The sequence below is a fragment of the Protobothrops mucrosquamatus genome, unplaced genomic scaffold, assembly GCF_001527695.2.
Source record: "Protobothrops mucrosquamatus isolate PMUCROS unplaced genomic scaffold, P.Mucros_1.0 scaffold2158, whole genome shotgun sequence".
Taxonomy (NCBI): Eukaryota; Metazoa; Chordata; class Lepidosauria; order Squamata; family Viperidae; genus Protobothrops; species Protobothrops mucrosquamatus.
The window spans coordinates 68,990-82,556 of NW_015388254.1; the positions used below are offsets into that span (position 1 = coordinate 68,990).

Here is a 13,567-nt window from a genome sequence, read left to right on the forward strand (position 1 = left end):
GAATTGTCTGTCAGGACTCAGGGGAGAGCAGAGGATTTTATACAGTAACAATCTTCCTGAGAACCAAATTCCTTGGACAATACATGGACTTAAGGTTTGCTGCATTAGAACTCTTTTTATAAAATTAATATTTTTAAAAAATGTCATGTTCAATAGCTACCCTTATTTTATACAGCAATGTCAGAATCTGTGTTACTAAATCAATGTTATGTCAAATGAGACTTTCTCCACCAAAATCTGTCAGAATGAGTGGAAGAACTGATTTGAAATATAAAATGAGAAAGTGCTACTGCTATTGGGTCTCTTTTTCCCTTTCTCCTTCCTGATGCCAATTTTTCCCCAACTAAATTTTGGTCAAACAAAAAGCCTCTTCTCTCCTTCCCCTGCCCCATTCCACATTTGTGGATGTGGGCACGCTTTCCCAATTTTATAGCAATAGCATTTAGCATTTAAGCTTATATACTGTCTCATAGTGCTTTACTGCACTCTCTGCGTGGTTTACCAGGTAGACATATTGCATATTGTCCCCAACAATTTGACTCCTCATTTTACCAACCTCGGAAGGATGGAAGGCTGAGTCAACCTTGAGCCCTGACAGGATTGAACTCCAGGCTGTGGGCAGAGTTTTTGCCTGCAATGCTGCACTTTATCCACTGTGCCACCAGTAGTTTATATTTTACTTTTTAGATGTGTATCCCATCTTTCCTCCAGGAGATCAAGGCAACATACATAACACCCACTCCTCTTATTTTCTCCACAAGAGTTGTGGAGAAATAAAGAGTTGCATCATGGTAAGCAGGATGTGAAGATAATCCCTTACAGTAGTTTGCTATAGGAGGAGAAGCTGTTAAGATGAGGATGCTGGAATCAAAGGTTTTTCTTTTTTCCCCAACTATTCAGCCATCAGATTCTAATTCAGTATCTTCCATATCAATTGTGCCATCTGACTAAAGGAGCTATTTAATCCTGATCTCACTCACTCTAAGAGGCTGATGCCTTTGCCTACCTCATTTGAAACTGCAACCAATGAAGCAAGAACATCAGCTTAACCTGAAAATCACCCCAGTCCCTGAGGACACTTCCATTTCATGGATAATTGTGTTCAAGAGTTGCTATCTACTCTACCTCTACCAGTTGACCCATCAGTGTTCTCCCTGAAGAATCCTGGGTGTTGTAGTTCTGATGATGAAAATGTAGGGGCATTCTTAACAGGCACTCTGTCATGGTTCCGACAGATGAAACTCTTCAAAAGAACTTCGAGGCATTGTTTACCTTAAAGAATCTTTATTTTGAGTAGCATAATATTGGCACTGCATAATCGAAGCCAAAAACTGAATTCCCCTCCCCCGAGCACATAGTATCAAAACACAATTCCCTCCTCCAATTAACAGTCATAAATCACATTCCCCAATTAGCTTGAAGTGCAGGCTTCCTCTCCAGTTCTCCAGCCCACCAATTCCTTATCAGCTCTGGTTACAATAACCTTGTTTCTCATGCTAGGTTTAGTGTTGTTATGTCTAGCTGGACTTTCGTTCACATCCCGCTTCCCAGCATTATCTAACTCTAAAAGCAAAAGGTAAAAGATTGCTACATTTCCATCTGTTGTCAATGCAAAAACATCCAATGTTAGCAGCGTTGACACACTGCATATATAGCACTATAGTTCCCAGCTGGCACAAGTTCACTATTTCAACCCAGTTTAAGTCTGTACAATTTTTGCTTGTAGCTGTAGGACTTATTTTATTTTTTTGGAGGAAGTTTTACCATTCCTAGCTTCACATGTGTATTTTTGAAAACAGTTCAGTTGCACTGCGTCACCACTAGTTACAGGGGTATGTCCCTGGTGTCACATTGCCTTGGTACCAATACACCATTTCTCCTGTGGGTTAAAAGACTGTCTTCCCTACAGGTTTGGACACCAGTCTTCCCTTTGATGTGAAGGAGAAAGAAAGGCTGAGTTTTTGACAAACATCCTGATAACTTCTGTACTGATTGGGCAAAAGAGAAAGGGAGTGAGATGAACCCAGGTTTTTTTTTTTTTAGAGAGAGGAACAGTGAGCTGTTTTTGCAGAAAGGGTGGGTGGACTCTTTAGGTCTGACAAATCTGGCTTTGAGCCACAGAGATGCAAGTTTTTTGGAATGGAATTTATTGGGTCTTCGATGCATTTGTTACTACTGAATTTTAAACGGTGAAGCCAGCTGCGCCTCTCAATGTTTAGACAATTAGCTGAAAATATGTCATTTAAAACAAAGCTCTCTTCAAGTTCTCTGTTTTGAAAATGCAGTATTTTGTTGTACATGCAAGGTTCTGACTGTTGCTTTAACGGTGGCAGCTTGAATGGATCTTTCCACTTCACAAGTGTCTCAAAGCTATTTTAGAAACAATAGTCCAAACTTACAGATACTATTCTATTTCAAAATATTTTGCAGGAAGCAGTCTTTAGAAATAATTGGCTACTCAATATTGAATGGGAAGTAAAATACTAAAAACAAAATCACTTTGAGTTTGTCTGGCAGATTCTTTCCCTTTTTGTAACGCAAAGATTTTGATTTTATCAACTGACTATAACAATTCTCAACATGGGACGTTCTGATTCAATCGATTTCTTTTTTGGTAGATTCTTGTTTTAATCCTGTTTTAAATAATTCTTCTACACTTTTTAGTCATAGACATATGCAAATACAATCCAGGTTACACTTTCCCACACTTAATATTCATGCTTTGAAAGATTTCTTCCGCTCTTCAGCAATCTAGTTCTGAAAGCAATCTAGTGCCACTTGTGGATGTATTAAATGGCCCTGGGCAACTTGTTGGTGCTCCAAGATTTTCTATTTATTTTTATTTTATTTATTTATTCATGTATTAAATTTACATACTGCCCACCTCGCTATAAGCTAGAACAATAAATTAAATTTATATGGTGCCCATCTTCCACAAGCTAGAAGAAGAAGGCCAGTGTTTTTTCCTTCCAGTCCCTGTCTTCTCAAACATTTTCCCCTGTAATTTTTCCTGGTTAGGAGAAAAGATTGTAAAACTTTCCTTCATCTATGAGATCTTTTTATTTGGGGGGGGGGTGTTTCACCAGTAAAAAGAGTTTTGTTGGCGGTAGAGGACACTATATAAAGTTCTCCGTGAGGACTGGACTCCTGGTCCTTGCATACTAAAAAGTGTGTCTATGCAAATGAGATACTCTGATTATGGCACCAGCACAAGTCTGTGATCCACTCTCTTTGTCTGCTACTTTAGAGATGGTTTTCAGTACTCTTTCAATCTAACAAACGTAACAAATTTGTTTTGCTCATACCTGAGCATTTGTTATCGTCCATTCATAACATGCAAACCCTCTGTGGCTTTTGGGATCATTTTAATGTTGACTGCAATTTCAACAAGTTGTTAGACAATTGGAAGTATTTGTTGTTAGGTTTCAGGTATAATCAGGGAGGGCGTGCATGTGTCCAACTTTCATGGAATTTCTAAGGAATCCTGAAACTAGGCACTCTCCTCCTTTCCCCTATCCTGCTTTAGCCACTAGATTAGGGGTCCCCAACCCCTGGTCCGTGGACCAGTACTGGGTCATGGCATGCCAGCAACTGTGCCGTGGCATGCCAGCAACCGGGCCGTGGCATGCCAGCAAAGCCCCATCCGCGGGATGCAGGCAGCACACAAAACCGCGCACTCTCCGGTCCGTGGAAAAACCTCTCTCCACAGAGCCGGTCCCTGGTGCCCAAAAGATTGGGGACCTCTGCTCTAGATTACACTCTTCTGCATCATCATCTCCTTCTCTCTCCACTCTTCTTCTCTGGACCAATTGGGTTGTTTCCCTTTTTCTTCTCTGGATATGAAAATGTCCCTCCGGCATCTCTGTGTTATCGGAACTCTGTTTTTCCTAGGCAAATCAATGCAAATGGATCAGGCAGGGCTGGGGATGGGCTTTGGCTTTTTCTGCCTGGTGAGAAGTTGGGTGTTTGAGTCCAGCTGCTGTAGGCGATGACTAAGCTCTGCACAGAACAAACAGGGTAAAAATAGTCAGAAGCTGGAGATGTACCAGATGGTGCCAACTCCTGGGAAGAGAGTGGGGAAGAAATTAAGAATGTGGCTTCGCTCCCTCCCTGTGAGGCATCTGGGGAATAAGGCACCTAGGGCATCCTGAGATCCCAGCTCTAGTCCATGGCTTGCCTATGTCCCTCTTCCCATTTCTTCCCAGTTTGCAGCTGATGGCCAGTCTTCTTGGAGAGTTGTGTTCCTAATCCTTACCTCAGCCAGAGTGGCCTGGTGGTGAAGGCACCAGGCCAGAAACTGGGAGACCGTGAGTTCTAGTCCAGGGCTTTTCAACCTTTTCACCCATTGTACCACTTTTAGGATATGGCAACATCCGAGCACCACCAGTCGCCTAGCAAGGTGTCAAAAACTTGATGACCCCCCCCAAAAGGAAAAAAGTGATAAGTATAGGTAGTCCACAACTTACAACAGTTCGCTTAGTGACTGTTCGAAGTTACAGTGGCACTGGAAAAAGTGCCCCCCAAGCCACAGCCGAGCAAGACACCTGCCTGCCCACTCGGTGGCGCTCTTCCTCCTATCCGAGGTTTTCATTGTTGTGAGCATTGCTGTTGAGGATTGGCAGCGGGGGTGGGGTGGTTTTTATTCCCCCCATCTGCTGGGTGGTTGCAGCAGGTTTTGGTCACTTCACATGACCCTGGGACACTGTGACCGTCATAAATATGAATCAGTTGCCAGGCATCTGAATCTAAATCACAAGACCCTGGAGATGCTGCAACATTCCAGCTGATCGGTGCTTCTTCTGGGCTCAGCAGAAGCGCCAGGATCAGTGCTGAGCTCCAGCTGGAGCCTGGCGCTGATCCTGGCGCTACCACTGAGCCCTGACAGCCCTGCAGCTCCAGCCGTCTCTCGCTCAGGCTTGTGCGGTGCTGCCACCAGTTCAGCTCATTCCCCTCCCCTGCTACCCCTTTTTTAGGATGGTCACGTACCACCTGCCAGGTGACAATGTAACGTACCACTGGTTGAAAAGCCCTGTTCTAGTCCCATCTTAGCCATGAAAGCCAGCTGAGTGATTTTGGGCCAGTCAGTCTCTCTCGGCCCAATTCATCTTGCAGGATTGTTGTGGTGGGAAAAATAGGAGGAAGAGTTGTGTTAGATATGTCTGCCATCTTGAGGTATTTTTAAAAAAATAATGAAGGATGCAAATAAATAAATAATCCTCAGCAAAGCCTTTACTGGAGTTTTGTGCATTTGAAAGGCTAACAAATTTAATATGTCATAGACTGTCATGGATTACAATCCACCTCCTTACCTTTGTCTGCCCTCAAAAGTATCCACACGCTGCTACTGCTATTATTTCCATACATTTCAATCAGATATGCATTCCAGCATTTCCTGTCCTATCACTGATAATGTTACCTGGTTTAGTAATGAAACATCTGCAAGAAAACCACCAACCTCAGGGAACACCAAAGACCTCACAATCATCTTTATCCTTCCTTCCTATCCTAACCTGTTGTCTGAATCCCATTTTACAAAGTCAGGCTGATTCATAGCAGTAAAGGAAGCAACCCTACCCCTAGCTAGTGCTGTTGAAATGTGAAGGAACTACAGTCCTACAGCACAGATATGTTGGCTCCCTTGCTAGCAGTTCGTGGTTTTAATGGTCCAAAGGACATCAGGAGGATACTAGAAGGCTAATAAACCACTGAATAAACAAAGTATGCATATACAATAGTGGTAATTTCCCTGCTGGTGACTTCAACCAACTTCTTAGGAACATTCAGCCATTGTTGGAGTTACATGAATCTTGTTTTTATTACTGCTATTTTGACAAAGCAGTGATTGGATGACTCTAGAAGACACTATAAGTTGCTATGAGGAAATGACGTACATAAGCCTTAAGAATGGCATCTCTTTTGCTATTGTTATTTTTTTTACCATATTGGAGGCAACGTCTAGCCATGAGGGAAAATATTTCTTCCAGCTGATTGCAGTTTGGGGGAGAGGGATAAAATGTTCATTGGGATCACAATGAAAGCAGTTAAATAAGGTTCTTGCCTTCTGTCATCCCAATCCTGGTGGATGATTGTGTTCAGTAGTAGCAGTTGTTTTAAACTGTAAACATTATGCTAACAGCATTTATGCCATTAATAAATAGTATGTAGTGTGGTTACAGATATCCTGGAAAACTAAGAAATATAATATATGGTGGAATCTAATATCTAAAGCTAAGTAAATCTATGTTGCTGTTGTTGTTAATTTCGAAGTCGTGTCTGACCCACCGTGATCCCATGGACAACATTCCTCCAGGTCTTCCTGTCCTCTACCATCTTCTGGAGTCCATTTAAGCTCACGCCTACTGCTTTAGTGACTCCATCACTGATTGCCCTCAATCTTTCCCAGCATTAGGCCCTTCTCCAGTGAAATCTAAATCTATATTCTACGGTAAATCTAAGAATCTATAATCTAAAACTAAATCGTATTGATTTCAATGAGACTTACTCCTGAGTGTATATAGGATTACTGGCTAAGATGTCAATCCTAATCATGGCTGGTAATGACAATATGTGCTTCAAGATAGACCTTTCAAAAAGTTTACATAATTAATTAAAGCATTGACTTTTTCGGCGAGCCCTGAAGGCCCATCTATTCCGTGCGGCCAGCCTGGCATAGTTTGATTATGTTTTAGTGGGGGTTTTGTATGGGGTACTTTTAGAGCAGGCCTGTTATTTAATTTGATTTTAGAACAGAAACTTGTGTATATTTATCGTGGTTTTTATTATCGCCTGTTCACCGTCCTGAGTCCCGTAAGGGAGATAGGGCGGTATATAAATTCAATAAATAAATAAATAAATAAGACTGTCATGTGTCTTAGTGAATAAAGTCCACCATTGCTTTTTAATAGTGACAATTCAATATCAAGATTTAGGTAAGAGTCCTGAAATTTTGGTATTTCAAAGATGAAAGCTATAAAACAAGGTTTCCCAATCCTGGCAACTTTAGAACACATGGACTTCAACTCCCAGAATTCCCTTAGCCAGCCGTTCCCCATGCTGGCTGGGGAATTCTGGCAGTTGAAGTCCACATGTCTTAAAGTTGCCAAGGTTGGGAAACCTGGCTGTAGAGCAACTCATTTATTGGGTACCATGTCGGCTAAGTGCTTTTCTCTGAGGTAGCTCGGGTGGATCCTAGGATTCCACTCTTGCCAAGACAGGCCAGTGATCATTGCTTCTTTCTTTTTTCTCTTCAGACAGTAATTTTGTCCTGGGCAATGCCCAAGTCCGGGGAGCCTTCCCAGTGGTGTACTGTTCTGACGGCTTCTGTGAACTGACCGGCTTCTCCCGGGCTGAGGTCATGCAACGTTGCTGTGCCTGCAACTTCCTCTATGGGCCTGACACCAGTGAGCTGGTGCGCACCCAGATCCGCAAAGCCCTTGATGAGCACAAGGAATTTAAAGCTGAGCTCATCCTCTACAGGAAAAGTGGTGAGTCCGGTTTCTGAGAACATACTTTGAATTACAAAGGAACCATTGGGGGAGAGTTTGCGCCAGGGAGTGGAAAATGGAAGTTGAAATAGATACTGTAGACCAGACATGTCAAACACAAGGCCCGGGGGCCGGATGCGGCCCGCGAAGTGGTTTCATGTGGCCCACAAAGCCATCCTGGAAACAGTGAGGGAACGGTCCCCGCTGCCATGGCCCTGGCCCAGGCCAGCCGGGAGCCAATGTACAATTTTGTGGTGGCCATCTATGCTGAAACACATTCAGCTCCACAAGGCCGTCCAGAAACAGTGAGGAACCAGCCCCTGCTGTGTCGGCCCCGCCCCCTGGGTGCATGCTGGGGAGGTATCACCCTTTGTGAGGAATGAAGAAATGGACCATGCCTTGGCGCTTGCCCCGGTCCCACCCCCTTTTGCCAGAGACCCTCAGATCTGTCCCACTCCTGCCCAGGCCCCCACAGGCACCCTTGACGCAAACGATGTAGAGTTGGCCATGCCCACCCTGTAGGCCACACCCACTCCATCCACGCCCACCCAGTAGGCCACACCCACCCTGGCCACACCCACCCAGCCCCCCAAGGGCAACCGCAATGCTGATGTGGCCCTCAATGAAATTGAGTTTGACACCCCTGCTGTAGACAGTGAATCTGTCTGTCTACCTGCCTGCCCCCCCCACTGTCTTTCTCTCTCTCTCTCTCTCTCTCTCTCTCTCTCTCTCTCTCTCTCTCTCTCTCTCTCTCTCTCTCTCTCTCTCTCTCTCTGTGTATGTGTGTGTTATGAATAATGCTGGAGAGAAAATTAGCTAGAAAAGAAAATCTTTAGTAATGTGCAGCAAGTGAATGTTAGTGGCTTGGGCTGGCTAAGCAAGTTGCGTCACTCTGCTTCCCTGTCCTACACAACTGTGAAAACTGCAGTGCTCTTGTTGTCTTTTCTATCTGGAGCTATCTCTTACAGCAGAGATTCTTCTGGAAGCATTTCAGGTGTGAAGAACATTGGATGTGGCCTTACATCAACTCATTTCTTCACGTCTGGCATGAACAGGAGCAGCTTTCCAGAGCTTTCCCCTGCTTCCCTAATTTTTGTTTCAGTTGAAAGTGTGTGGGGCTCAAAGGCAGCCACTGCACCCCAAAACCAGCACCCTGGGTTGAATTGTCTGTCTCCCCTATATATCCTTGATCTGTGACTCTCTCCACTGCCAAGGACGAAGCGGTTGGAAAAAAAGACTGCTATTTTATTTAGCATGCTTAGGAATGCCCAGAGTCACACACCTACATGCACGCTGAGATTTGTTCACACCACCCCTCCCACTTCTGCGTGAACACCAAAGATGTTTTAAGAGCAGATGGCGAGTGCCATGTTGTGGAATAACAATTCTATACCCAGTGAGTAAAGGAGGCCAACAGATATAGAGAGGTTTATACAATAACAGTAAGAAGTAGATACCAGCACTGGGGCAGCAGGTGGGTGGACCGTGGATGTCACCATACTAATAAACACGCATACCACAGTGGGTCCGTTTATATTCACACCCATCCACAAAGACACATTTTATGAAATTTATAAACTCAATAATTCATTAAATTAAGAGATTAAAGGCAATAAAATTTAGAAAAAGGTGTACAGTAAATAAAAGAAGAAGAATAAGTGAAAAAGGAACAAAAAGAGAACAAGGGGAAAAGAGGGGGGAAGGTTATAAAAAGGGATCCTCATTATGACTTCTACCCTTTTCTACCAAGTAATTGCTATCTTAGTCTTTCTTCTTCTCTTTAACCCTTTCAACCCCCAAATCCATAAATCATCAATTCAGTCTTTCCTTATTTCAACAAAAAGTCCTTTTAAGGATTCCAGACTTTTTTTTTTCTTGCTTTTTCCCTGACCAAATTGGTTAGCTTTGCCATTTCTACATGCTCCATCAATTTTATAATCCAATCTTCTACTGTGGGCATTTCGTTATTCTTCTTTGTTCATTTGGTAATCTTGCCACAGTATCCATACACAGTATTAATTTCCCATTTTTCTTTTCTAGTTCAGCGTCCATAAAACTCAACGGAAATGAAACCAGAATTATTTCTATGAATTTCCGCCAGTTTTCAATGCTGATTCTTTGCTTCAATTCCTGCTTTTCTTCTCATCAAACCAGGTCGTAATGCAACTAACAATAGAACTAAAGATAAAAATGCCATTTTATTTTATTCATTAAATTTATATACCACCCCATTTTGCTATCTGCATGAAAGGTTTACAGATTAAAAACTATAAAACCACATAAAAAGGCACAGTTAAAAAAACAGAGTTAAAAAGATGGAAGAAGCCCCCTCAAACCATCAACCACCCTCAAGATTGTATTATTAGACTTCCATGCCAGTTCCAAAAGGCCAAAAGAGTGGAGGGCAGGCACGCCTTAGGGGGCAAGATGTTCCATAGGGCAGAGGCCACAACAGAGAAAACTTTTTTCCTAGACCCTGTCAGTCAAAATTTTTGAGCTGACAAGTCTGTAACTTATCCTCTCTGCCTATCTGGGCCAATGTAATTGGGACAAGATAGTTTTTCAGATAGCCTGGCCTTATGCCCTGAAGGGGCTTTAAAGTTGATAACCAACACCTTGAACTGGACCCAGAAGCAACTCAACGCAGCTCACGCAGCAGAGGCATGACACGTGCAGCCCTTGGTGTGCTCAAAACTGCTCGCTCAGTCACATTTATGATTATGATTAAAGCTCACCACCAGTCAGCTAATAAGGCTTTGATGTGCAACCCATCGTATTAAAAACACATAAGGACGCATATAGCACCCATTAAGCACAGCACAACACACTTGAGCTTGATGATCAAAAGCCAGGCTGAATAGAATGGCCCTTGCTTGTACAGGAAGTATAGGAAAGCAGGAAGAAAGCTGGCAAACACACACACACACACACCAATTTGGGATTTTCAGAACCTGGGAGCAGCACATCTCTTTGCTCAGTAAAGCAACATCTTTGGCACTGAGCCGTCTGTGAAAAGTGGCTGACCTTCTTTTCTTTCCTGCCATTTCCTAGGTCTCCAGAAAGAGTTTGGAGCAGCAGAAAAAGATGATGTTGGGGATGGTAGTAGAGAAGACCATTCCTTGACACTCATACCAAGATCATCATCTCACAGGGCTTCTTATCTTTTAGGTGTCCCTTTCTGGTGTCTCTTGGATGTGGTGCCTATCAAGAATGAAAAGGGGGAAGTGGCCCTTTTTCTAGTCTCCCACAAAGACATCACAGAGACCAAAAACAGAGCATCTGCAGAAAACTGGAAGGAAGGAGGTGAGATAAAGCTAGCCATGGAGCCCACGGAGTAAAGGAAAAATTTGTAAGATGTGGTACAAGCTTACCTAGGAGGGCACCAATTCATGGCCTCCTGAGATCTTGGAATACAACTCCCACACACTCCATTGTCCATGCTAGCTATGGCATGGATGGGAATTGTATTACCACACACCGGGGAGACTGGGCTACTGGATCAGAGAGGTTTAAGAATCCTCAAGAGATTGTGAGATCAATAAGGAAGGTCCTTCTTCAAATGTTGGAGAAGGATGATGATGATGATGATGATGATGATGATGATGATGATGATGATGATGATGATGATGATGATGATAGCCGTGTTTTCCACCCCTCTTTTAATGGCTACCATCCTGTGATTTGTAGCCCACGGCTCTCAAAATAAGAGTCAAGCATTCTGCAAACAAATGTTCAGTGGTGCATAAATGAAATGGAGTTAAGAGAACATGCAAATAAAACTGCTTCAGGTGCCAAGTAAAGACTCATGGGACCTCTTGGTAGCACAGCTGAAGACTCAGTCTGCTGGCAGAGATCCTATGCCTTTTCCAATTGGATTGCAGAACCCTAACAGATGTAGCTTCCTTTTGTCAAGGCTGATGAAACTATTGACATGTCATGCATTGTTACAGACACAGGAGATCTGCCAGAGACAAAAGTGGCAAAGCTGTTCTTTGGCATATCACTATATATATTATTCACCAAACACCACATGAAGTCACTAGTGGAACATGAACTTTCATTAATTAGCTGTTCATGCAGCTAATTCAGTCTGTTTTCATTTGATTTCATTTCTTTACGAAGTATGGACATGATGTGAAAACGTTACACTTTCTGGTCTCCCTTTTTCCACTGATTTCTTTTATTGTTCTAAATGGCAGTGCTTTTTTTCTTTAAAAAAAAAAAGGTGCCGGAACTCACACACGTCATACAACCCGCCTTGCCTACCCTACAAGGTTCCATTCAAAAAAGGTGCCGGAACTCCATTCTGGGTGTTCTATGAGAAAAAAAGCCCTGCTAAATGGTATCTGTTAATAATACTCATGTAGTGTCAGCCTTTGCAGAGTTGAACCCTTTTGTTAATGTTAGTATCTCCTGCCCACAATCATTCTGGTGTAGCAGTGGTTGTATGGTGGTAGAATTAAAAGGGCAAAAAAAGTTCACAACCCCATTTCTGGAAAATCTATAATATCTCCAAGGATAGGCATTCTGCATTCCTTATAGTTGAAGAAACTACGGCTTTGCTTAAAAATTCCACAGTGTGGATATTCCAAGCAAACATAGCAGTAATACAATTTTCAGTAAGCTTTATGGAATAAATAAGGACCCCCTCAGCATGCAGAACATGTTGCCCACGTGTGCATGTTCTGTATATTCTGTAAATCACTGTAAGACTAAAGAATTAAACAGAGATCGGAATCCTGTTCCCTGACAATTAGGAATCCTGCTGTGATTTCACCAGTCATTAGCTTCTCACTTTCATCGGAGGACCAAATGAAGCATAATATTCATTGTCAGATTGTCCTTAACAACTGTAGGGCCTCAGTGGCCCTTAGAGGTAGCCCTTACCTTACAATTATTCATTAACAATGGTTTGAAGTTACAAAGGCCTTGGAAAAAGTAACTTATGACTCATCCTTGAAGTTATGACCATTGCACTACCTCCATGGTCAAGTCATCGCAATTCAGAGGCTTGGCAAGCGGCTCACACTTAGGACAGTTGCCGTGTTTTATGGTCACAGGATCGCAATTTCCAGCCAACTTCCGTCAAGCAAAGTCAATTGTGGGAGAAGGATTTGCTTAATGACCACACAAATCACCTAATGATCACATGATTTGCTTAACGATCACTGTGGTTCTCCTAACAATTGTGGTAAAAATGATTGTAAAATTGGGTTCAGTCACATAACGACTAGCTTAACACAGAGGTCCCCAACCTTTTGGGCACCAGGGACTGGTTCCTTGGAGAGAGGTTTTTCTGTGGGCCAGAGGGGGCATGGTTTTGTGTAATGCCCGCATATCACGAATGGGGCTTTACTTGTTTGTGCGGCCCGGTTGCTGGCATGCCGTGGCCCGGTACTGGTCCACAGAACGGGGCTTGGGGACCCCTGGCTTAACAAACACATTACTTAGCAATCAAAATTCCAGTCCCAGTGGTAGGTCCTAAATCAAGTACTAAGTGTATTTGTTTTTGCCTTTATAAGCTGCATGTGTGTTCACTCAGTCGTTCAGTCCCTAGTCATCTCACGACTGGACTATTGTAATGTGCTCCACATGGGGCTATCGTTGAAGAGCATTTGGAAGCTGCAGCTGGTGCAGAGTGAGGCAGCACAGGTAGTTTGGGGGGGAGCAAGAATGGCCCCAGTCACATCACTGCTCCGCAAGCTGCATTGGTTACCAGTCTGCTTCCGGATGCAATTCAAGGTGTTGGTGATCCCCTTTAAAGCCCTTCATGGCATGGGTCCAGGTTACTTGAGGGACCATCTCACCCCACTGGGGTTGGCCTGTACCACTCGTGCCGGCAGGGGAGGCCTGCTGTGGGTCCCGTCAGCCCGATAATTTCAGCTGGTGGGGTCCAGGAGGAGGGCCTTCTCTGCTGTTGCTCCTGCCCTCTGGAACATCTTGCCCCCCGATGTGAGGTTGGCCGCAACCCCCCTTATCTTTTCATAAGGGCCTAAAAACGTGGCTGTGCCAGTCGATTTGGGGACCCAATGAGGGAACAGCGCAATGGAGGTGGTTGATTGAGTACTAACAGATCCCACCTC

At 43.6% G+C, this 13,567-nt stretch overlaps 1 protein-coding gene across 1 annotated transcript in view; it reads left to right on the forward strand.

Annotated features, from left to right (window-relative positions):
* The window catches only part of KCNH3 (potassium voltage-gated channel subfamily H member 3), a 69,981-nt gene that overhangs the window by 29,791 nt on the left and 26,623 nt on the right, over positions 1–13,567 (forward strand). Inside the window, exons 2-3 of the mRNA XM_029285742.1 lie at positions 7,251–7,484; positions 10,653–10,797. Of these exons, the coding sequence (XP_029141575.1) occupies positions 7,251–7,484; positions 10,653–10,797 (379 nt within the window). The remainder of the gene's footprint in view (positions 1–7,250; positions 7,485–10,652; positions 10,798–13,567) is intronic.